Source organism: Sapajus apella, unplaced genomic scaffold (assembly GCF_009761245.1).
Source record: "Sapajus apella isolate SASKATOON/1434 unplaced genomic scaffold, GSC_monkey_1.0 scaffold31, whole genome shotgun sequence".
Classification (NCBI taxonomy): Eukaryota; Metazoa; Chordata; class Mammalia; order Primates; family Cebidae; genus Sapajus; species Sapajus apella.
Window position 1 is genome coordinate 24005578 of NW_022436971.1, and position 26031 is coordinate 24031608.

Consider the following 26031-nt stretch of genomic DNA (forward strand, 5'->3'; position numbering starts at 1 on the left):
AGTCGGAATGAGAATCTTGACAGAGACAGCCTCCAGTCCCTCAGGCTCAGGGACCAGAATTCCAAGGGCTGCCCACCCTCAGAGGGAAACACAGCTCAGTGTGGTGGGGCTCTAGGCCAGGGCTCACAGTGAAAACCTCTGCCCGCGGCACGTCCTCTGTGATCTGGTGTTGCAGCGTTGCTGCTGCTGCTTTACTCTGCTGCTTCAACCACACCCAGGGAAGCTGGCTTAGACACAGCACCCATCTCACCCTGCCCCTGAAGTCACCTCACCCAAGAGAGTCAGGAACAGCCCCAAGGTGAATGTCCTCCTGCTCCCACTCCCACCGCGCACATCAGAAAGCACCCCCTGCCTTCCGTCTGTCTCCTCCTTTATCTATGCCACCTTCTCCTGTCCAAATCACTATGTTCTTTTGTTTCTGGCAAAAATCTATGAGGTGTCTCAGTTTCTTCCTTTGTGAGCCTGTGTGGTCACAGCTGCTGCAGGATCCTCAGACACTCACGCTGCCCCTCAAGAGTGAGTCCTCCTCCCCCATCCGAGCTCACTGCCGGGCCTCCTGACGTGTGTCTGACACCCGAGCCTCCCTGCCCGCCCCAGGAACATCCGTGTAGCCCTCATCACGCCCACTCCCTTCCTGACTCACAGCAATGTTTCTCAAAACCCCAGGGGGTGCACCACTGTGCCATGTATGACACTTCACTCCCTTGAACTTTTGCCCGGTTGCTAACTTATTCTGCCTCCACAGTCCTGGGAATATTCACGTTTCTCATGCACAGTCCCTCAGTGCCCCTTACTCTTTTCCTCAAGAACCCTTTAGTTCCTCATCCACAGCCCTGCGGCTCTGTCTAGCAGAGGGACTGGTGAATCTTACCGATCATAGGCTGAATCATACAGTGAATCTTACTGATATGTTTACCACAATGGCAGGAAGATTGATTTTCCTAAGACTGTGAATAGCGTGGTTATCCTGCTGTGATTGATGGGAAAAACGGAGTTGCTGAGATGGATTTGTTCCTGGGTGCTCCGGAAGATGAAAGCCCAAGTCAGGCTATGAGTCTAACAATGCTTTTGATCAGATGCTGACACGGGAAGCATTCCCTTGTCCCCTTGCAGGGCTTGGGATGGGGCAGTGGCTGGCTTCCTCGGTGCCTCGCTGCTCAGACCTCGAGGGGGATACACAGACGGGCAGGCTCTGGGGCTCTGACCCATGGCAGCATCTGGGGTGGATGCTTCCAGCTCCTGCAGCCCCAGTGGGCCTGTGTTCCAGGATGCTCTTTTAGTCCTGCCGTCTGTAGGCGGCTTGTCTTAATTAGCTCAGTTAGACCCTCTACCTTATCGCAAGGACAGAGGGCTTTCTATATCCCAGGGTTCTTGCCTTAGTGTGCCGGAAGCATCGGATCACACATGGGCTTAGAGGATTGGCACAGGTTTTATTGAGTGGTGTTAGCTCTCAGAAGATGGATGGGGAGCCAGAGGGCACGGAGTGAGAAGGTAGTTTTCTCCCGGAGTCGGGCCACTCCGCGGCGGGACTCTCCTCTGACCACCCCAGCCAAACACCACGTCATTCTGCCAGTCGATGGCCTGCGGTGTCTGCTGGTGCCTGGCCACATGCCCTTCCTCTCCTCTGCTCCTCTGGATGTCCAGCCACTTGCATCTCTGCCCGCTAGGGTCTTGGGGTTTTTATAGGCACAGAACGGGGGTATGGTGGGCCAGGGCAGTATTGGGAAATGCAACATTGAGTGTAAGAACAGGAGTGCCTGTCCTCACATAGGTCCACAGGCACAGGCCTGGGGGTGGAGCCCTAGCCAGGGACCCACCTTTCTCCTGCTGGCACTTCCCTGCCCCCTTCCTGCATCAACGAGAAGCCCAATGCATGATCAGAATTCAACAGCTGATGAGCCTGGGAGCTACAGCTGGTGCCACTAGGGTCAGGAGAGGAAGGAAGGCCATTGACAATGGGGACACCAATGGATGAGAGGGAGAAAGTAAAACAGCCAATACAAACCCCCAGGGAGGGAAGCCGTCCCTTCCCATGAGAGAGTGGCAGGAAGGACAGGCCAGCAGCCCCCATGAGAAGGGACCTGACCATCAGCTCAGCGGGAGGTCCTCATTCCATATCAGACGCATGAGATTTGAGCCACCAGCAGATATTGGCTTCGGTGGGGGGAGCCTGGGCCTTGCCTTCAAGGTCTTTCCTGATTACCCACAAAGAGAGGGCAGCAATGCCCACTGCTAAATCAAAGGAATGGCGGAGACTCCAACCTTTATAAAGCCATGACAGCTGAATAGCATTAGTAAAAGATACAGCAACTATCTTCACTAAAACATTTTTCTCGATTTGGGGTTCATCGCTTTCATTCACACTGGGTCGCAATTCAAGTATAACAGAGCGTGACGAGCTTCGCAATAAAATACGGCAGGGACTCACAGCAGGAATTTACCATTATTTTCATTTTCTGCACTGAAAATTTCTCAGGTCAACATAAGTATTTTAAAGTGAACTTTGATTATATGTTAACATACAGGTAAATACAATCATGGGAGTTTGCATGACAGAGAAACCAAGTAGTTAAGTGACAGGCTCGTTCTGATAACACCTCCTTTTAAAAAGCCCATGGGTGTGTTAAAACAATGTCATGGGAATACACGATGCCACAGTGCCTGCCTAGACTTTTCTTCTCTCTCAATATACACTCAGGAAATGATCAATATCCCAGTCCATAGTGTAGCATCTGGATAAATAATGCGGTGAAAAAGGAATTTCTCCAGCACCCTGGAATCCCTCCTCTTCCCACTTACCTACTGGGAGCTTCAGAAATGCCGGTGCTTCCCTGAGATACTCAACGGTGATGGTAACTTCATCGCCAGCATTTCTCAGAAGATGCACCTGTCAATAAGACAAAAATAGCTACTTTACCACCGCAAAAGAACCAGACATGGAATTAAAAAATAAAACCTCTCTGCCTCTCCTGTTTCCCAGGAATTCAGAGTTGCCTCTGAAACACGGAAATCTTTGTAAGCCTCAGCTGGAGTAAAGTGTTTATTACCTCTGATCCCACCTGCCTCCCACACTCTATCTGCATAAACAGGTGCATGAGTGAGCAGGGGTCTGCCTGTATCATGCACAACACCAGGCTCTCTGCAACCCCACGAATGCAATCCGCCAGAAAATAGTTGCCTCGGAGAAATCAGTTTGTTACTACAAACAGCCAGTGTTCAGTCACTGGCAAAACATGGATTAACTGTGGCATAAAAAACCACATATACTAAAGATTTTAATGATGCTTTAGTTCTCAAGAAATCAATGGCTATCACTTCAATAGGGTGGAACTTAGTTCTGTGCTGGAATTTCAAATAGCCATCACTGTTTTACTCATCTCACATACAATCCTGTATGTTTTAACACAGCATCTAAAGTCAGCTTTTTGTGCACATCTATTTGCCATTGTTTAAATTTGATTGAGACACTAGAAGTCTAGATGCCGCAAAGCTGTGTCAGAATTCACTGCACCTGCTTCTTCCCACAAGGCTTAACCTTCCTCTGCTGTGTCCTCATTCTCCTGGGCTGGGCATAGCCCACCTTGCCCTCTCCTCTATGCAGAGCCGGCCCACAGTTTGAGCAGGTTCCTGCCCCACTTCATCCTCCTAGGCCAGGCATAGCCCACCTTGCCCTCTCCTCTACATAAAGCCTGCCCACATTTTGGGCAGGTTCCTGCCCCACTTCATCCTCCTAGGCCGGGCATAGCCCACCTTGCCCTCTCCTCTACATAAAGCCTGCCCACAGTTTGAGCAGGTTCCTGCCCCACTTCATCCTCCTAGGCCAGGCATAGCCCACCTTGCCCTCTCCTCTATGCAGAGCCGGCCCACAGTTTGGGCAGGTTCCTGCCCCACTTCACCCTCCTATGCCAGGCATAGCCCACCTTGCCCTCTCCTCTACATAAAGCCTGCCCACATTTTGGGCAGGTTCCTGCCCCACTTCACCCTCCTATGCCAGGTGTATCCCACCTTGCCCTCTCCTGTATATGGAGCCTGTTCACAGTCTGGGTAGGTTCCGGCCCCACTTCTTCACTCCCTCTGATCTTTCTTCCTCATTTCTTCAGTCACTTTCCATGCCTGTCATTGCCTACCTGGCAGATTACAGTTCTGCACAGCTCCCTAAGACACTTGGTGGGCCTTGGGTGGGTTTTGAAGACTGGATTTAGAAAGTTTGAAAGTTCCCATGGCCTGAAATCCAACATAAATGCCTTCCTATTTCACCCCAGGACATTTCTTTCCGGCATGGCCAGTCCACCTCGACCACTGGTGCTCCCTCCGGGCCCTCTGAGCAACCCTGCCCCAGCCATGCCTGTGGACATCTTTACATATGTCAGTGCCTTCATGTAGATCTTAACCTCATAGGACAGGCTCGTCACTTTTGCCTTGTCAACTCCCACTAGAAACTCCAGACCAGAATCCGCAGAACTGCAGAAACATTCCCCTGACACCACTGGACATTTCAACATCCTTTCTCTTCCCTCTCCTCCTCATCCACGTCCATGTGGCTGGTGACCCTGTGCTGATGGCCTCTGGGACACAGGTGCTGTTGGGAGGCGTCACACACTCAATTCCTGTTGGGAGGCCTCACACGCCCACTTCCTGTTGGGAGGCCTCACACGCCCACTTCCTGTTGGGAGGCCTCACACGCCCACTTCCTGTTGGGAGGCTTCACACGCTCACATCCTGTTGGGAGGCTTCTCACGCCCACATCCTGTTGGGAGGCTTCTCACACCCACTTCCTGTTGGGATGCTTCACACGCCCACTTCCTGTTGAGAGGCTTCTCACACCCACTTCCTGTTGGGAGGCTTTGTTTGAAACTCAGGAAACTCACTGTGCCCCATTCCTCAACAGGCTGCTCTCCTCCCAAAGGACCAGGCCACACACAGCTCCGGTACGCAAGTCATTCTCCCGGCCAGCGTGCCTGAAGTGTTTGATGGAAATCATCACGGTGTGTGTGGACACCTCCCTCCCCAGCTCCACACCTGAGGCAAGTGAGTCTATTCAGTGACTTTCCCTTCTGGAGAATGGCTGTGGTCTGAAGATCTGCCATCTCTTGCTTACAGGAATTCACACTTATCACAATGGACAAGTTGATTTTGTCAGAAGCAACAGAACCAACCAATAGAGAGAGCCAGAGTAGCCTGAGAACGCTGAGCACTTTTAATTAAAGACTAGGCTTAGGTTCAATCTCTTATTATTTTTTCAATCACAGCCTTGCATTCATATTTTTGGACTTTAAAACAAACAAGCCAAAGGCATTCACTTTGTTACCAGTCTTATTTTTTATTTAGTTCAAAGCATATTTGTAGTGTATGAAAAAAATTGAATGATGACCATTGATGACACTAAATTCAACCAGTGTCTTCAAAGTGATTTCTCCCTCCTGGAATGATGGCCCTAAGCCTGACAATACTGGGAGAGACCCCGGCCCTGCCTAGAGGGCGGCCTCCTTCAGCCCCAGGTAGCAGTCACTGCTTTTTGCAACAAACTAACAACAGTACCATGGCCTGGAACCTTTCCCTTTTCCCTCCTTTCCCTCTTCCTCTTTCCCTCTCTCCTTCCTTCCTGCCTCCTTCCCTCCCTTTCTTCTCTCTCTCTCTCTACTACTTCAATGAATCCTCAATCCTCAAATTCCTGTTGAGTTTCTTAGTCCCTCCCCTTTCATCCCTAATCATATTTCTATTTTCATTATTATTTCTTCAGTCTTTTCAGAGGCCTTTGCATCTTGTATTATTACAAGCCCACTTTGAGAGACAGATTTTTGGTTTTATTTTCTCTTACTTGTCCTCTATGTTTTCTCTTCTACAAATTTGCCTCTTCATTTTTGTTCTTTCTTTTTTTGCTCCTGGGGCTTCTCTGTTTCTCTCCCTTCAGATTCTTAGGTAACAACATGGCTCCTTTTTCTTTGCTTTCTTGTTTTCTAATAAACATATCTAAAAATTACCACTCTTCCCTTAAGCCCTACTTAATTGTGTTCCACAAATTTTGATACAAAGTTTTTCAATATTTTTCATGTTAGTACTTTGTATTTTTTTATGTTTTCTCTTTACACCAGTATAGCAATTTTTAAAGTTTCCAGAGGTGTGGATATTTTTAAAAACATTTGTCATTTTGTTTACTAGATATCTGTGTTGCATTTCTTTGTGGGTTCCTTGTGGCCTAAACAGCTGCGAATGTCCCACACGTTCTGGAAAAATGTGAGTTTGTGTTGAATATGAGAACAAACACAGTCACACACACACACACAGACTCCCACATACACACATATGCACTCACACACACATGCACTCATACACACACATGCACTCACACTCAGATACAATTCTATATACACATTCATGCACTCTCTGACACACTCCCACATACACAATCATGCACTCATACACATTCAGATGTAATTTCACATGCACACTCATGCACTTACAGACACACATATACAGCCACATACACACACCCATGCATACACATGGACACACATGAACACACAGGCACACATGTATGCACACACACAGGTACACATGGACACACAAGCATGCACACAGGCACACACGTATACACAGCCACAGACATCCACACAGACACACGAACACACAGGCACACACACGGACACCCATACACTAACTTCCTCTCCTCTATGATCTGCCTGCCATCCACTCCACTTTAGTAACATGCTCCAAGGCCTGTATTAGACCTTGCTGTTAGCAACATCTGAAGGGTCCTGCACGTTAAATAAAGCACCACACCAGCACTGTCTTCCAGGGTGCACCCTGGGGCCCTCCTGCACACAACGACATGCAGCCCTGAGACTCACAACAGCTCTCGCTCTTGTTCTTACTGTGCCACAGCCTCACGTTCCAAGATCCATCACTGTAACCCTTCTCTGCACACACCTTTAATTCCCTCACCCCTCTGGCCTTGCTGTGCCTGTCTGCCCAAAATCCCCCGTGGTGAAAGGCAACTCCCCACAAAATACACTTTGGCATGCGTACACAGCGGTCGCTTGAAACATGATTTGGAAACGTGCACTGATGTTTTATTCAAGTGCCATGAAACTCCTCTTCTTTCTTGCTCAGTTTTCTGTCCTACAGAAGCTAAGCAGAGGAGCCAGGCACTGGGTGCCACGCTAAACACACAGGAGTCTCCTGTGCATCTCCTCCCCCACCAGAAGTGGAGAGTGGGCCGTGCAGACCGTCAGAGCCCACTCGTTCATCCTCTTCCTTTGAACTACGTGTCATCGTGTACTCAGATGCAGATACATTTTAAAAAATAATAATTTGCCACTTTTCTATGTAGATTTTTAAATGCTTCCTTCACATGAAGTTCACTGAGTAAAGGGAAAGTTTAGTTTATGAATAACTCCCATAAATTGGTTTCAGAACCAGGACACTTTAACAGAGAATCTATTTTATTATAAATGATTCAAATACCGTACACACTGCCCTAGTCAGCAGCACATCATTTAAGACAAAAACCAGCAGCTGATACAGCTGGGCCCATCGACCACGATGCTGAATCTATTAATCCCCTTGAGCCCCACCTGAGCGTGCACCCCCAGCAATGTCGGCACGGTAGGCTGGCCCACACCCGCCAGCCGGCCAAGGTAACTTTGACACGCTAACTTTTGTGCATAGAGCAATGGGACTTTTAGAAAAAACTGCCTCAGGCAAACCCCTTCTCCCTTGTTAACTGATGCACAAAATATCTATCTATAGCTTTAGTGTGTGTCAAAAACCTCCCAGAGCATTGCGGCGCTGGGCTCCTATCGCCCGTGGGGCAGGCTGAGCACGGGTCATTCAGACGGCACATCTCTAGTCTGTGCACACCAGAGGCTGAGCTATTTCCAGAGTCTGAAAAAATTCTGTGACCTCAACAGAGAAAACCTCCACTGTAGTTCCCCATGGAAAATGACATAACTCATTTCTGCTTAAATATACTGTGTTAATAAAGAAACGGATCTTAGCCTATGAAACTCTTCATTCTTAGTAAGCTGGCATTCTCGTTGCCAGTAACCCTTCAACATTTATCCCGGTCTCTGTATACATAAGGAACCTACTTATGGAAGTGAGAGACTTGCATAGACCTGGCCTTTTTCTAAGTGTGAAAGCCTCTCCGTGGACACTTTCCCTCCTGCCTGGCATCCCTGTGCATGTGTGAGCATCTGGGAGGGTTTTGCCAAGCAGGCACCAGCCATGCTGCAGTGCCGGGGTGCACTTCAGCTGCACCTCCGGGCTCTGTGGTGGGCAGGGGCAGAGCCAGGGCAGGACTCCGTGTTTCCTGCAAATGTACCGAGCCGCCAGTCATGTACCCAGTGGATCAGCACTGGGGTCGCTCTGCAGGGTGCTGGGAGTGAAGGGATGGAGGGGAAAGGAAGGAGAGGCGCAGAGTGAGCTGAGTCAGGAAGAAGCCAAGTTCTGACTACTTCTGTTGAATAGTAACGTAATGGATTGGGCTGCACATGAGGTCTACTGAGTGAATCCATGCAGCGACCTGCAGCCTCCTGGAGCAAATGATTTTTCCGGGCTGCATTCCCCACAGATTCACATTTCTATGATGACCATGGAAGAAGTGGAAAATGTTTAGCCTGGTCTCCAGGGGTCTAACTGTCCACCTCCCTTGGCCGCATTCCCAATCACCACGGAAACATCTGTTTCACCAAGAGTGGCCACCCTGCCCTGGAATCTTTATTCTGAGCCACACATCAGGAGGCACGCACCAAGTCCCCAAGGGAAGACCCTCTGGGCTGCATGTCACATACCGGGTAGTGCCAGTGATATGCCTTATGCGGATGTGTGCCCAGGCCTGCCCACTGGTGCGGTGGCAAGGAAAGCCAGCTACATGGGCTGCAAATGGCTAAATTTGCTTTTATCCGTGTCACTCACTCATGAGTGACAGACAGCCTTTTTGATTCCCAATAGATACAGAGATGCTTGTCAGAACTGCCCACAGGCCTCTAGGAGGCAGGCAGAGATGACAGATACGCTTGCCTGTTAGAACACTAGAACTAAGGGAATGGAAGATTTCACAGTCCTCTACCAAGGATTTCCTTTCCTGAGATCCCTGCATTTACAAACAGCTTCTCAAGATAGTTCTCTAAACCTTCAAATGCTTGCTGTTAAATTAAGTCACGATTCGCTAAGAGATTTGTGATTGTGAAGTACTTAAAGAACATGATTTCATTGATGAACGCAACTTTAATAATGGAGAGGTGTCAAATAAAAAGCTAACCAACTTCCTCAATCTGTTGAGGGTGGGCAGGAATCATGCCTCAAAAAGGCACGGTGGATAGGTTTTTCCACACCACTGCTGCTCACAGATTCTTACAGGGAGGACATTAGGACTTGACTTTACAGATTAACCCACAGAGGTCTGGGTAATTTTGTAATGTGTTCATGGAAGAAAACAAGCAACAAAGCCCCGCGTAGAGTGTTAATCTTCTGACGCTGCTGCTTCCTCTCTCCTGCGTATTCCCATCACTGTCCTTTCTTCTAATCCTAGTCACAATCCTTGGCCACTACCATATCTCATCCTTTGTACAATGAAAAACAAAATTAGCTCAGCTATGGGGCAATTCCCAGAACTGCAACCTCCAATCGCATTGCCAAACTCTCACCCTCCCCACCCCTAAGCCTCTCTGCTCCCCATCACACACACACACACACACACATGCACACACACACACACGTACACGTCCAACATGAACATGTATGTTTTAATTTTAATCTACCCGCCAACTTGCCCAGTGACCCCTGATGTTTGAACCATGAAACCCGTCATTTACTTTGCTTTCCAAACTCATGTTCACAAGATCCGTTTTAAATACCTCCCAGGGAATAATTCTGTAGCTCTGGGGTACACTCCATGGTCCCTGACAATACTCACTGTTTGTTATTTGTAGAGAAAGGGGCGACAACCAGAACCTCAAGCAGCTGAGAGACCTCCAGACACCCGGCCCTTTCATCTGCAGAGAGTGCACCTGCCAGGCTGTGACCCCAGGGCAGGAGGCACCTGCAGAGGGTGGGCCAGGGAGGAAGGCCCTCCTCCCTTTCCTCCACCTTCACCTTCTCTGCTCACCTCCTTGTTTCCATTCCTTCACTCCTGAAAGCCCCTCTGTGTAGGCCCCACTCAGAAGAACGTCCGAAGGGCCTCAAGAGAGCAGCTCCTCCACGTGTTCACTCTCATCTCATGCTGGCTTCATGATCTGGGTGATCACACAAGGAGCGGGGGAACCCTCCCCAAACCATGGGTGCATCTCGCCCCGCGTGCTCAGGCTCAGTGTCAGGTAACACGCAGGTCAGGAGTGGGGGCCATAGCAAGGTGGTGTCTTCAGCATAAAGAGCTCGTCAACATGTCCTTAGCTGACTCCTGCTGAGCCTGGTGCTGGGCTGAACATAAAACAGCCACAGCAGCAGCACAGCAGCCCCGCAGCCTCCCCAGCTCCGTGTTCCCACCTCTGTGAAGCGTACACCTGGGTTGCCCAGAAACATGGGGCGATGTCACCTTCATGTCCCTGCAAACACGAAAAGCCACCAGGCCCTCTCTTCCCCATACGTGAAATGAAGAGCTGGACTGAACAGGAAATCACTAAGGTCGTTCCATACTTCACAATTTTCAGACATTTTCATTCCGAATGCCACGGCATCACAATGTTTCTGCTCTCACTGATCTGACCGGCATGCAGGGCCCGTGGAAATCGCACCAGTGCCCGGGACTGGTTTTCCACCAGCGGGTGGTGCTCCATCCCATCGAGAGAAAGATGAGAAGGAAACAGAAAAATTACACGACCAGCTCATTCGTTCCACACCCCTCTTCCAGGAAAGGCTACCACTTCAGTCCTTCTAATGCAAACACAGGTGAAGACGCGCTTCTTTCAAAATCACATTCACACCTCTGTTGCTTCAACTGTCTCTAAAATTTCAAATACTTAAACTTAACGGTTACTAGCAGTAATGTTTTCAGAACAACGTTTGTGAAGCTAATTACTTTTGCATGCCACAATCCTGTTTGGGCCACACTGCATTTCATGCCACGCAACTGCAGCCACTGGTTATTTCTGTGTCGGCCTCACCCTGACGACCACAAGGGTCTCCTTCCCTGTGTGGAACCACTGACGTCATTATCTGTAGATTTTCGTGGTGACCCTCACCCTCTATGTTTGGTATTAGTCAGGGTTCTCTGGCGTCTCTGGAGGGACAGAGCTAGATGTATACATAAAGGGGAGTTTATTATGGAGTACTGACTCACACAACAGGCCATCTGCAGGCTGAGGAGCAAGGAAGCCAGTCTGAGTCCCAAAGCTGAAGAAGTTGGAGTCCGATGTTTGAGGGCAGGAGGCGTCCAGCATGGGAGAAAGATGTGGGCTAGGAGGCTAAGCCGGTCTAGTCTTTTCACGTTTTTCTGCCTGCTTTATATTCTAGCCATGCTGGAAGCTGATGAGACGGTGCACACACAGATTTAGGGTGGCTCTGCCTTTCCCAGCCCACTGACTCAAATGTTAATATCGAATGTGCATCTTGCCCGACGTGCTCAGGTTGAGCATCAGGTAACACACAGGTCAGTAGTGAGGGCCGTAGCAAGGTGGCGTCTTCAGCATGAGGAGCTCCATAGGTGCACCTGGCACCCTTGGCAACACCCTCACAGACACACCGAGGATCAGCAATTTGTACCCTTCAATCCAATCAAGCTGACACTCAATATTAACCATCACAAGCCCATCCCTTGTCAACCTGAACCCATATACATCTTCTGAGATCATAAATAATCCTCAAGGACAAGGATGAGGTCATAATTACACCTAACATAATACAACTTCCCTTAGTACAACTGGAAGTGCACCAGTCCCCAAGCTATTACATAAAGTTAACAATAGTTAAATGCTGATATGAAGTCAATGCATCTTATGTCACAGGAGGAAGGAGAAAGGAAATAAAGATACTTTCTTAGTACAAGTGTACACATGCAGAAACATGTTTTTAACAAGAGGAGGAGGAAGTGCTCGTAACAATGACAGTCCTCATTTCTGCCGCTGGTCACATGGTCGTGCCTGCTGTTCTTCCACCACCTTCTTCTACCACCCGTCCTGTCTTCCCTTTGCCTTCAGCAAGTACCTCAGCACGTCGTTTTTTCTGCCCAGTAGAGTGAACGGAACCTTCATTCCCAAAGGGTCTGGGCCAAAGAGTTAGGCGAACGAAACCCAGACAATGCTCCCCCTTGCCAGGAACACTTAGGTAGACCTCTGGGAGGAAGCTGACTTCTGTTTTACCCCAAAACAATGCCCCCTGTCATCAGGAAGTAGCTAATACCAGTCATTACCTATCTATATCTGTATCTATATATCTATATATATATTTTTATATTTTAAGTCTTGGGGTACATGTGCAGAACATGCAGGTTACGTAGGTATACACGTGTCATGTGGTTTGCTGCACCCATCAACCCATCAACTACATTAGGTATTTCTCCTAATGCTATCCCTCCCCTAGCCCCCCACCTTTTGATAGGCCCCAGTGTGTGATGTTCCCCTCCCTGCGTCCATGTGTTCTCACTGTTCAACTCCCACTTATGAGTGAGAACATGCAGCGTTGGTTTTCTGTTCCTGTGTTAGTTTACTGAGAATGATGGTTTCCAGCTTCATCTATGTCCCTGCAAAGGACGTAAACCTATGCTTTTTTATGGCTGCATAGTATTCCATGGTATGTATGGGCCACATTTTCTTTATCCAGTCTATCATTAACATGCATTTGGGTTGGTTCCAAGTTTCTGCTATGGTCATAACCTGTATTCTAATGGCAGTTAGATGTACCTCTTTAGAAAGGGGAAATGATATGGGAGGGAGGCAGGGAAATGCTGGGTAGAGAATGGTGAGGTCCCTGGCTAGGGCTCCATCCTCAGGCCCGTGCCCACGGACCTAGGTGAGGATAGGCATTTGTTTTTGTGCCCAAATGTTGCATCTTCCAAGACCACACTGGACCACCATGCCCCCCATCCTGTGCCTATAAAAAACCCGAGATCCTAGTGGGCACACACACAAGTGGCTGGACGTCAAGAGGTACACATCAGCAGAAGAACATTGATGTGGACACTGAGGGAAATTTGGCCAAGGGTGGTTGGAGGAGAGCCCGGCTGCTAAGCAGCCTGACTGCAGGGGAGACCACCTTCCCACTCCATCCCCCTTCTGGCTTCCCACACATCTGGTGAGAGCTACTTCCACCATCCAATAAAACCTAGCACTCATTCTCCAAGCCCACGTGTGATCCAATTTTTCCAGTACACCAGGGCAAGAACCCCAGGATACAGGAAGCCTGATTCATGAGTGGTAGCCAGCGATTTGGCTGGATGGTCAGGGACTTGGAAGAGGTATGATTGGAAAATTGTGACAAATAAATTTGAGGGAAGGGAGTACCTTTATTAGTACTAGGTCCCTGAGGGAGACTGTGGGCATTTGAGCCACTTCTGCATGTAAGTTACTTGTGACTTCAGGCCCTGCTCAAGCTGATCATGTGTACACCACTTCCATGTGATGATGGGATGCTCCTGTACACAATCCACTTTATGGCAAGATGGGTCAGATAGCACCTGTCTCACCATAAAGTGGGTCAGATAGGCAGTTCATGTTGCATGGTGACTTAATGACCCATAGCCAAACGTTCAGTTTCCATCAAAGCCCAGTAACAGGCCAAGAGCTGCCTCTCAAAAGGGGAGTAGTTATCTGTAGAAGACGGAAGGGCCTTGCTCCAAAATCCTAGAGGCCTCCACTGTGATTCACCTATGGGAGCTGCCAAAGGCTCCAAACAGCATCCCTGTCTGCCACTGACACTTCAAGCACCATTGGATCTGCTGGGTCACATGGCCCAAGTGGCAGAGCAGCTGGCACAGCAGCCTGGACCTGTTGCAGAGCCTTCTCCTGTTCTGGACCCCTCTCAAAACTGCAGCCTTTTGGGTCACTGGATAAGTAGGCCAGAGTAACACACTCAAATGAGGAATGTGTTGCCTCCAAGATCCAGATAGGCCCACTAGGCATTGTGCCATTTTCTAGGTTTTAGGAGGGGCCAAATGTAGCAACTTATCCTTCACCTTAGAAAGAATATCTTAACAGCCCCACACCACTGGACTCCAGTAATTTTACTGCGGTAGAAGGTTTCTGAATTTTAGCTGGAATTATTTTTCATCTTCTGGCATGCAAATATCTCACCATAAGTCCAGTGTGTTTGCTAGTTCTTGCTCACTGGATCCACAATGTCATCAATGTAATGAACCTGTATGATATCTTGTGGAAGTGATCACGGTCTCTCCAAATAAGATTGTGATACAAAGCTGGAGAGCTGACACACCCCAGGAGAAGGACAGTAAAGGTATATTGCTGGCCTTGCCAGCTGAAGGAAAATTGCTTCTGGTGGTCTTTATGGACAGAAATGGAGAGAAAGGCATTTGCCAAGTCAGTGGCTACATACCAGGTACCAAGAGACGCATTAAGTTGTTCAAGCAACAAAACCACATCTGGTACAGCTGCTGCAACTGGAGTCACCACTTGGTTAAGCTTACAATAATCCACTGTCATTCTCCAAGATCCACGACTCTTCTGCACAGGCCAAATGGAAGAGCTGAATGGGGATGTGGTGGGCATCACCCCCTTGATCTTTCAATTCCTTGATGGTGGCACCAATCTCCACATTCCCTCCAGGGATGCCATATCATTTTTGATTTACTATCTTTCTAGATAGAGGCAACTCAAATGGCTTCCAATTGGCCTTTCGCACCATAACAGCCTTCACCCTACCAGTCAGGGAGCCAGTGTGGGGGTTCCGCCAGCTGCTAAGTATGTCTGTGCCAATTATGCATTCTGGCCCTGGGGAAATGATGACAGGATGAGTCCAGGGACCCACTGGACCCACTGTAAGTCAGACTGGAGCTACAACTCCATTAATTACCTGACCTCCAAAAGCCCCTACCCCAACTGGAAGATCACAGTAACATTTTCAGTCCCCTAGAATCAACGTCGGCTCAGAGCCAGTATTCAGCAGTCCCCAAAATGTCTGATCATTTCCCTTTCCCCAATGTACAGTTGCCCTGGTAAAAGGCCAGAGCTCTCCTTGGGGAAGGATGGTGAAAGAGTCACTGCATAAATTGTCAGTAGTGTAGTAGGGTCCTTCCTCAAGGGACCCAGCTTCTTCTTCTTTCAAGGGGTTCTGGGTCTGTAAACTGGATCAAGTCTAGAAATTGACTGAGGGGCCGTGATTTTCTGTTGTTATAATTCAAATTAGTCTTTTGTCCATTTGACCTGGAAGTTTTCTGCTTATATGAATTACATAGGAATGCAGTAGACATCCTATCAATTTCACTTCCAGGAAAACCATGATAAATTAGTCGAGGCCAGAGCTCTCAGACTATTCTGACTGCTTCTTTGCCTCTGCTGTCCATTACGATAGCTACACCCACCTTACCTTTAATAGTTGAGTGCCTCTACTTGGCTCCTGCCACCTTGGGATCCAATTATTCCCATTGCATTTAAATTCTGTTGTTGAGTGACTGCAGTTCTCACTGTTAGATCTGACATACAAAGAAGAGCAATTACAAGATTCTCTGAAGATGCAGGTGCTGCCCTTACAAATCTATTTCACAAAGCATTGGTCAAAGGTTTATCTTCTGGACCCTCCCAACTGGGACGAGTAGGTCTAAAGTGACTAATCCACTTCATCATCTCAATCTAAGTCTTTGGATTCTTTCCCCCACATTAAATTAAGATCAAGATCAGGCATTTCCTTCCTTGCTTACAGTGGGCCATCTTTTTAAAAAAATGTGTTTATTGTACTTTAAGTTCTGGGGTACATGTGCAGATACACCACTTCTCACTTATAAGTGGGTGTTGAGCAATGAGAACACATGGACACAGGGAGAGGAATATCAAACACCAGTGGGCCATCTTTTAATCTGTACTTCAGCTAACCAAGGAAACAAACTATTAGAACCTTTTTTAACTTCCTGAGTTGCAACATTAAATGCAGAATTCCTACTTGGTGCGCCCAAATCAATAAATTCAGCCTGATCCCACTCTATGTTCCCTCCACCGTTGTCCTATACCCTTAGTATCTATTATGAATATGCCTGTTCTCCAGATCGCTGTTTATATAAATTAGGAAACTCATGCAGTTTTTTTCGAGTGTATCATGGGCCGCGCTCTGATCTTCACCTCCAGAGGCCCACCAGGACTTTAGTCTAGGGATAGGCTGAGAAGCAAACTGGGGTGTTGGGGGTGGCTCCTGAGGAGAATCAACATTATCTTGCCTGGCAACTGCCTCAGAAGAGGCCATCACTGTTGCCTCAGGCAGCACAGCACTTATCTCCTCAGATAAAAGTGAAAAGGCTGATCGCAGCACAGGTCAGGGAGTGGGGATGTTGCCACTACTGGGGATGGGGAAGCTGTTTCTTCTGGCACAAAAAGGTTCTTCAGAGTTTACAAACTCAGTGTCCCCAGCTTCATCAGAATCCTCCCACATGTCCCCATTCCAAGTTACAGGGTCCCATTCTTTTCCAATCAATGCCCTCACTTTAATGGTAGGCACCTGGAGAGGCTGTGCATGCACCTTTCACAATTTTAGCTCTTTCAATTTTCCACAGTTTCATTTCTTGCTCTACAGGAGATAAGACTCTGACTCAGGGCAATCTTAGATTTGAGGCTTAGTATCTGCTTCTGAAGCCTGCAGTTAGAATCCCCGAGTTCACCATTTTCTTTCATCACTTTGTCCAGTGAACCTCGGAGCAACCAACCAGCTTTTTATGTTTCTTGTTTTTCCACATATAGTTAAAGGGATTATGTACAGAGTCAATAAACTCCTTTCTTCTCATGAGCGGTGAATCAGGAGTGTCAAATGCATTTATTCTGCATAACTCTCTAAACAGTTTAGGCTAAGGACTATGAGTGTTCTCCAAACTATGAGAAATATAGTTCTTACCATTTTGGGATCTAATCATATTAAGCAACCTACTCCAGAAAACGTAACACCAATGAAACAACTTACTCCAGAAAACCTAATACCAATGAAAACTCTCCAACCTCAATATTCTGTTCCTCTAGAACCACTCCCAGTACCAAAATCTGTATTAGTCAGGGTTCTCTAGAGGGACAGAACTAATAGGATATATGTATGGTATTTAATACTCCTTCATAAACTTTCTCTTTTATATATATATATAGAAGAGTTAATACTCCTTAATAAACTCCCCTTCATGTATACAAAAGGGAGATGAAGATATAGGTATGATTTATTAAGGAGTATTAAACTCACACGATCACAGGTGCCCACAATAAGTTGCCTGCAGGCTGAGGAGCAAGGAAGCTAGTCCAAGTCCCCATGCTAAGGAACTTGAGTTCATGTTGGTTCAGGGAAGGAAGCATCCAGGATGAGAGAAAGATGTAGGCTGGGAAGCTAAGCCAGTCTATCTTATTCACATTTTTCTGCCTGATTTATATTACGGCTGTGTTAGCAGTTGATTAGATGGGGCCCATCCAGATTAAGGGTGGATCTGCCTTTCCCAGCCCACGGACTCAAATATTAATCTCCTTCGGCAACACTATCCAAAACACACCCAGGATCAACACTTTGAATCCTTTAAAAGTTGACACTCATTATTAACCATCACAACTTGAAACCCCAGCATGGTTGGAAAACACTGTCCCACCATTCACCCAGTGTCACTCACACCTCCAGCATGGTGGAAACACTGTCCCACCATTTACCCAGTGTCACTCACACCCTCAGCATGATGGAAACACTGTCCCACCATTCACCCAGTATCACTCACCCCCCCATTCACCCAGTGTCATACACACACCCAGCATGGTGGGGAAACACTGTCCCACCATTTATCCAGTGTCACTCACACCCCCAGCACAGTGGAAACACTGTCCCACCATTTACCCAGTGTCACTCACACCCTCAGCATGATGGAAACACTGTCCCACCATTTACCCAGTGTCACTCACACCCCAGCATGGTGAGGAAACACTGTCCCACCATTTACCCAGTGTCACTCATACCCCAGCATGGTGGAAACCCTGTCCCACCATTTATCCAGTGTCACTGACACCCCCAGCACAGTGGAAACACTGTCCACCATTTACCCAGTGTCACTCACACCCCCAGCATGGTGGAAACTCTATCCCACCATTTACCCAGTGTCACTCACACCCCAGCATGGTGAAAACACCGTCCCACCATTTAGCCAGCGTGACTTGCTACCCCAACATGGCTTTAAAAGTCCAGTCTTGACTCAGACTGGGATGACACAGACATTGAAGGGAAGCTGGTTTTCCCCTGGAAAGGCCTTTTTGCTAAGGACTCATCTTAGTGGGAATCAAGAACTTACTGAAAATAACAGAATTCAAGGAAATAAATGTCTAAGAACCAAAAAGAAAGTGGCCTCTTCTTTGTTCAGTATCTCTGTCAGCGAAGCTGAGAAGGCAGAAGGAAAGTGTGGGGGGGCCTGGGGTCCTCACATGTGGGTTTGTGAGTTGGTGGCATTTGTGGGCAGGTCTGGGGTCCTCACAGGTGGGTGTTTGGTTTGATGGAGAGTGTGGGGAGGTCCAGGATCCTCACAGCTGAGTCTGTGGTTTGGTGGAGGGTGTGAAGAGGCCTGGGGTCCTCACAGTTGGGTCTGCAGTTTGCTGAGGAGTGCGGGTAGATCTCAGGTCATCACAGCTGGGTCTGTGGATTTGTGGAGAGTGAGGAGAGGCCCAGATCCTCACAGCTGGGTCTGTGGTTTGCTGGGAACTGTCAAGAGGTCTGCAATCCTCACAGCTGAGTTTGGGGTTTACTTCAATCACATGATAACTTCAAAGTCTGCTATGAGTCATTTACTATCCCTGAAACTTGATTCTCTAATTTTTGAGAAAAGGCTGATGAAAAATAAAGTCTCCATCACAGGAAGGCAGAGCCACACAGGAGGATCCACTCAAAGGTCCTCTTTAGGATAAAAACACATTAGAGGTGTTTGCAAAATGTCTGGGAGCCAAGCTGAGCATTAACACAAAGATAATGGGAACCCTGGTCCAGAAAGGCTGGGTGACACAAGCAGGCACCCACAGGTTCAGCCCGGGCTGGCTCTGGACCTCGTGACATCTCCTAGTTCCTAAGGTTTACCAACATGTTTTCATTTCTTTCCCTTGTCAGACGACTCAGGTCTGGGGGTTAGAGACTACAGAGTCTGCCAGTTCCTTCCAGAGCACACATGCAAACACACACAAACACACCCATGGACATACAAAGATACGCACATACACAATCGTAAACATGCCACACACTCATGTGTACACACGTTTGCATACACACATCTGATGACCATTTAATTAAATATCTTAAGTCAGGCCATTTTTCCCTAATAGCTTACTCAATTGCCTTTTTTTTTTTTTAAGGATTTATATTTTTAGAGCAGTTCTAGGCTCAAAACAAAACTGGGCAGAAAGTACGGAGATTTTTCACAAACCCTCACCCCACACATGCACAGATGGGTGTGTGGTCTGGTGGAAAGTGTGGGGAGGTCTGGGGTTCTCACATGCATAGCCCCCTCCACTATCAGTGTCTCCACCAGAGGGGACATTTCCTATAATCCGTGAACCTACACTGACACGTATTGTCACCCAAAGTCCACAGCTGACATTAGGGTTCACTCTTCATGTTGTACATTCTATGGATTTGGACAAATTTTCAATGAGACATGTTCACCATTGAATTATCATACAGAATCGTTTCACTGCTCTAGAAGTTATTTCCATTCTGCCCAATCATGCTACTCCTAACCCCTGGAAACCCCTAACCTCTTTCCTGTCTCCACAGTTTTGCCTTTTTTAGGATGTTGTCTATGTGTAATAATACATCATGGAGGCTTTTTGGCTTCTCTCACTTTCGAACAGTGTTCATTTAAGGTACCTCTAAGTGTTTGCATAGATTTATAGTTCATTTCTTTTTTGTGCAGAATGATATGCCTTTATCTGGATGAACCACAGTTTATCCACTGACCTACCGAAGGACATCTTGGTTGCTTCCACATTTTGGCAACTGTGAATAAAGCTGCTATAATCATCTCATGCATATTTTTGTGTGAAATTAAGCTTTCAACTCAAAGAGCATAATTGCTGGATCATATGATAAAAGTATATTTAACTTTCTCAGAAACTGCCCAACTGTCTTCCAAAGTGTCCAAACCATTTTGCATTCTCAGCAGCAATGAGTGAGAGTTCCTGTTGCTCCACATCCCCAACAGCATTTGGTGTTGTCAGTGTTCTGGAGTTTGGCCATTCCAGCAGGTGTGTTATCCTACTGCTGTGATACTTTACATTCCCTGATGATGGATGATGTAAGGCATCTTTTCCTGTAATTACTTATCATCCGTGCATCTTCTTAGCTGAGGTATCTGTTAAGGTCTTTGGCCCATTTTTACAGTTGGTTTGTTTCTTTTCTTAGTGTTGAGCTTTAAGAGTTCTTCCTATAACTTTGATAACAGCCTTTTATCAGATACATATTTTGCAAATATTTTATCCCAGTCTGTGGCTTGTCCTTTCATTCTCCTGGCAATATCTTTTGCAGAGAAAAACATATTTAATTTTAATGAAGTCCATCTTATTATTTGTGAGTTGTGGCTTTGGTGTTGCAACTACAAAGTCACTGTCCAACCCAAGGTCTTTTAGATACTCCTCTGCTATCTTCTAGGTGTTTTGTTTTGCATTTTACATTTAAATCTATGATTCATTTTGAGTTGTTTTTTTTTTAATGAAGAATGTAAGGCCTACGTCTGGATTCATTTTTGCACATGTAGATGTCCATTTGTTGAAGACTGCCTTTTCTACATTATAATGTTTTTGCTCTTTTGTGAAGGAAAAGTTGACTATATTTATGAGGTTCTATTTCTGGGAGAAATAATCCATTAATCTACTTGTCTATTCTTGCACCAATACCACAATGTCCTGATTAAATTAGCTTTATAGTAAGTCTTAAAGTTAGGAAGTGTCAAGCCTCCAGCCTTGGTCCACTTCAATACTGCATTGGGTATTCTACATCTTTCCATCTTCACATAACCTTTAGAATCAATTTGTCAATATCCACAAAATTGTTAGCTAGAATTTTGGTTGATATTGTATTGAATCTGCAGATCAAGTTGGAGAGAACCAAAATCTTGACAATATTGAATCTCCCTATTATTCATGAACATAGAATATCTTCTTCATTGAATTTTTTCTAGACTTTCTTTCATTAGAGTTTTGTAGTTTGCCTCATTTACATGTTGTACATATTTTGTTCTATTTATACCAAAGTATTTTATTTCTTTTAGTGCTAATGTAAGTGGCATTGTGCTTTTGAAATTTCTAAGTTGATTTTTCATTTCTAGTATATAGGAAGGCAATTAAATTGTATATAATAACCTTGCATTCCACAGCCAAGGACTTTCAGTATGATATTGTAAAGAACTGATGAGAAGGGACTTCATTTTATTGTTCCTGATCTTGATGGGAAATCATCTAGTTTCTCAACATTATCTGTAATGTTAGCTGTGGGATTTTTTGCAGCTATTCTTTACCAAGTTAAGGAGGTCCTTCTCTACTATTAGCTTACTGAGGGTTTGTATCATAAATAAATGTTGGGTTTTGTGGAATGCTTTTTCTGCGTCCATTTATATGATCATTAGGGGTTTCTTCTTTAGTTTGTTAATGTGATGAATTACATTAATTAATTTCCAAGTGCTGAACTAGCCTTGCATAGCTGCAAAAAATTCCACTTGGTTGTGCATGTAATTCTTTTTATACATTGTTGAATTCCATTTGCTAATAATTTGTTGAGGATTTTTGCATCTAGCTCATGAGAGATATTGGTCTATAATTTTCTTTTCTTATAATGTCTTCATGTGGTTTTGATATTGTGGTAAATCTGGCCTCAGAGAATACACTAGGAAATGTTCCTTCTGCTTCTATTCTCTGAAAGTGATTGTAGACAATTGGTGTAGTTTCTGCTGTAATGTTTCAGAGAACTCACCAGGAAACCATCTGGCCTGACACTTTCTGTTTGATAAAGTTGTTAACTATTGATTTAATTCATTTAATAGATATAGGCCAATCTAGACTGTCTGTATTTTACGGTGTAAGTTTTGGCAGATAGTGTTTTTTAAGGAATTGGTATATTTCATCTGTTATCAAATTTGTCAGCATAGATGTGTATGTAACGTCAATAGCATCTACAGTAATATTCTCTTTGATTTCCAATATTATTAACTTGTGTTCTCTGTTTGCATATGTAGCCTGGCTATCGGCTTATAAGTTTATTTTCAAAGAAACAGCTTTTTTCTCTCTCCTGATTTCCTGTCTTCAGTCCCTGATTTATTCTCTTTCATCATTTATTTTCTTCTCCTTACAATGAATTTAAATTGCTTCTATTTTTCCAGTTTCCTAAAGTGAAAGCTTAGATGATTAATTTTTTATATCTTTCTTCTAATACATGTTTCAATTCTGCATATCTCTAAGCACTGCTTTCACTGTATCCCACAAATTTTTATAAGTTGTTATTATCTTGTTTTAAAAATATTTTTAAAATTTCTATTGAGATTTCTTCTTTGACCCATGTGTTATTTAGAAGTGTACCGTTTACTCTCCAAGCATTTGGTGACTTCCCAGCTATCATTATTGATCTCTAGTTCAATTCCATTGTGGTTTAAGAGCAGACGTTGTATAATATCTGATATGATCTGGCTGTGTCCCCACCCAAATCTCATCTTGGATTTATAGGAGGGACCTGGTGGAGGTAACTGAATCATGGAGACAGTTTTCCCATATTGTTCTTATGGTAGTGAATAGGTCTCACAAGATCTGATAGTTTTATAAGGGGAAGCCCCCTTTCCTTGGTTCTCATTCCCTTTTGCCTGCTACTGTGTAAACATGCCTTTCACCTTCCACCATGATTGTGAGCCCCTCCACCCCATCAGTCACATAGAACCGTGAGTCTATTAAGCCTCTCAGATATGTCAGCAGTGTGACAACAGACTAACCCAATACCTTTTCTTTTAAATTTGTTGAAGTGTGTTTTATGGCCCAGAATGTGGTCTGTCTTGGTGAATTCTTCATGTGATCTTCAGAAGAATATTATTCTGCTGTTGTTGGGTGAGGTAGTCTATAGCTGCCCATTATACGCAGTGGATTGATGATGCTGTTGAAATTTGCCATGTCATTTCTGATTTCTGCCTGCTGGGGCCATCCATTTCTGACCAGTTCACTCTTGTGGCTGTTTGGGTTGTCTGCTGTCAACTCAGCAACCCTCCATTTCCCTTCTCAAAGCAGAAAGAGAAATCAGGTTCTACGTGTCTCCAAATCCTTTCCCATATGTCTCAGGGTGAGAGTTTGCCAAAAGAAACTCATTAAAGATTTGGGAGGTGAAAAGGAGAGGCCAATAATTTTTGAAGTCAGATAAGCACACCCATGAGCAGATGGATCTATGGGGCTATCCAGTGTGGCCTGAAAGCCATGGCTGCAACACTGTAGACTGCGGGAGATGTGCAAGCATTCCAGAGTTTTCATGAGAATTGCAGTAAATTTCTGTTTTTTTCTTAAGAACTGATTATTTTTGTAGTTCTTGAATATCATATTTTCTTTTTTTTGTTGTTGTTGGAGGGGTGGGGAGAGGGTTATTTGCTGTTTGAGACCAAGTCCTGCTCCGTCACCCAGGCTGGAATCCAGTGGCAAGATCTCAGCTCACTGCAGCCTCCGCCTCCTGGGCTCAAGTCATTCTCCTGCCTCAGCCTCCCAAGTAGCTGGGATTATGGGCACGTGTCACCACACCTAGCTATTTTGTGTGTGTGTGTGTGTGTGTGTGTGTGTGTGTGTGTGTATTTTTAGTAGAGATGGCATTTCACCATGTTGGCCAGGCTGGTCCCGAACTCCTGACCTCAGGTGAACCACCCATCTCAGCCTCCTAAAGTGCTGGGATTACAAAGGAGTGAGCCACCATGCCCAGATGAGTATCGTATTTTCGACAGCAGATTCTTTGCCCTTTGTATTCCAGCAATCCCAGCTTGCTGAGAACCTAGGTTTATCCCTATCTTCAAACTGTTACAGCTGGAATTCCTGGAGCTGCTCCCGTTTTCCTGACCAAATCCTAATGGGTAGAGTTTAGGTGCTGGGTAAGGGCAGAGGGCTGGTTAAAGTTGCAGTGGAGAACGTGAAGAAAGACAATAACAAAGCTTGGGGACTCATATTTCTACTTTAAGCCATGAGTAGAGAGCTAGAGAGCTTTGGGATTCCCCTGAAATGATTTCTTATTTTGTATAACTACAGAGCTAAGATTTCTGAAAATTCAAGCCAAAATCTGACTTTGCAGGTGGCTCAGTAATTCTATCAGTCAGTGAGTCTCTCTACAGTTAGGGCAAAGAGTGGGAATGAGAACAGATGCCGTGTGTCTGTGTCCCTAGTATGTTCATATGCTACTGATTTTCCCTCCCCTTCTTCGCCTACTAGTGGTCACTTTTGCCCGAAGATCCTAGAATTATGTTTTCTGAGGCAACAATGTGGCAGGACAATGCTGATTTTCCTCAATATACACCTGGCCACTCCCCATATTTCTAGTCTCATGCCTAGCCCCAAATCTTATGATAAAGTCTAATTTCAGAAGAGATGTTCCATGCATATATAAAGAATTGCAATACAATGGTCATGACAATGACAAACGAACTTTTGTTTATGAATAGGAATATGTGATTAGGGTTGCAGAATCCTAATTAGTTGACATCTTATGTTAAGAAAAATGGTGGGGTTGACAGGTTGCAGTGCTTAGTATGAGTGCAGTGACTAGATTCTGGATTGAATTTGTTTAATTAGTTGAGAGAGGCCCTATTGGTTTCCTTGGTTGGTTGACTAACACCAGGACTCTCAGTGGCCACACTAAGTGAGGTTGAGTTGCCGCAGCTTCTTTGGTGTGCACTCCCAGAAAGAATTCAAAGGGTTATGGAAGTCGGGTGCCTACTCCCATACCTGCTCCCTTGCTGAATCTTCATTTACTTGTTTGACAAAAGATTGAAAAACCCTAAGTGAGGAAGGCATCAGCATCCCAGAAACTCTGCTGTGGCAATTTCCTGCTGAGCAGGCATGGTACCGGGCTATGCCAGTATCCAGGACTGCAGTTTCTAGCTGTTAGCACACATCATCAGAAGCAGTCTGCCTTCGAATGGCAATAGCATACATTTGTGTTCCTGCACTGAGGCCAGAACATACTCATTCTTAAGGAGAAGGGCCTTGCTTACACAGGATGTGATGTCCTCTTTCAATATTTCAGGAGGTAGCTCCTGAAATCCAAAGAGATGACAGACCCTGGATGGGATGGCAGAGCCAGGCAGCACTGAACCTTCAGACAAGGTGGTTTGGGTCCCTTCATGAGCAGCAGGGCTGATGGTTTGACCTGCAGTTCTATCTAGCCATGGCTAATTGATCACGTAGCTCCTGGGGTTGAAACAGACGAAGAATACATTGAAGCTGTAATTGATTTGTAAGTGAAAAAGCTCCAGGTCAGGGGATAGAGACTGGACTTACCACAGTAAAGAGGCCTAGGTGCTCAATCACTTTCAGGGAGAGTCAGTGTCCAGACCTGTGGACCTGAATGAAGGGAAGTCCAGGTCTGCTTGAGGAAAGACCACCAGGCCTTTGTACTGCAGATCTCTCTGTTCGCCTTCGTAAAGTACTTGCAGAGATTCTCGACTATGAGTGGTGACAAAGGGCTCCTGGGCCCTGGCTCTGGGCTGATGCCAAGTCCTTGTAGTCTCGGTGCCCGCCACAGCCCCTGACACAATAAGGGGCTAATGTGGGTTGGGAGGCAGATGCCTTTGTCTTGGACCCATCCTATGCTTGCCTCAGGGCCCCAAACAAACTCTGGGGCTCTTTATCTCCCCTGTGAGTACAGAGCTGAAGAGGTACGTGCCCTCCTGGTGGGACCTCCATGTTGGTGTCTGGAGCCCTGGATTCAGGCCCATCACAG

At 46.0% G+C, this 26031-nt stretch overlaps 1 protein-coding gene across 1 annotated transcript in view; it reads right to left on the reverse strand.

The window, feature by feature from the left end:
- Positions 1-26031, reverse strand: part of SNTG2 (syntrophin gamma 2) — a 339371-nt gene that overhangs the window by 148668 nt on the left and 164672 nt on the right. Inside the window, exon 7 of the mRNA XM_032294284.1 lies at positions 2800-2887. Within this exon, the coding sequence (XP_032150175.1) occupies positions 2800-2887 (88 nt within the window). The remainder of the gene's footprint in view (positions 1-2799; positions 2888-26031) is intronic.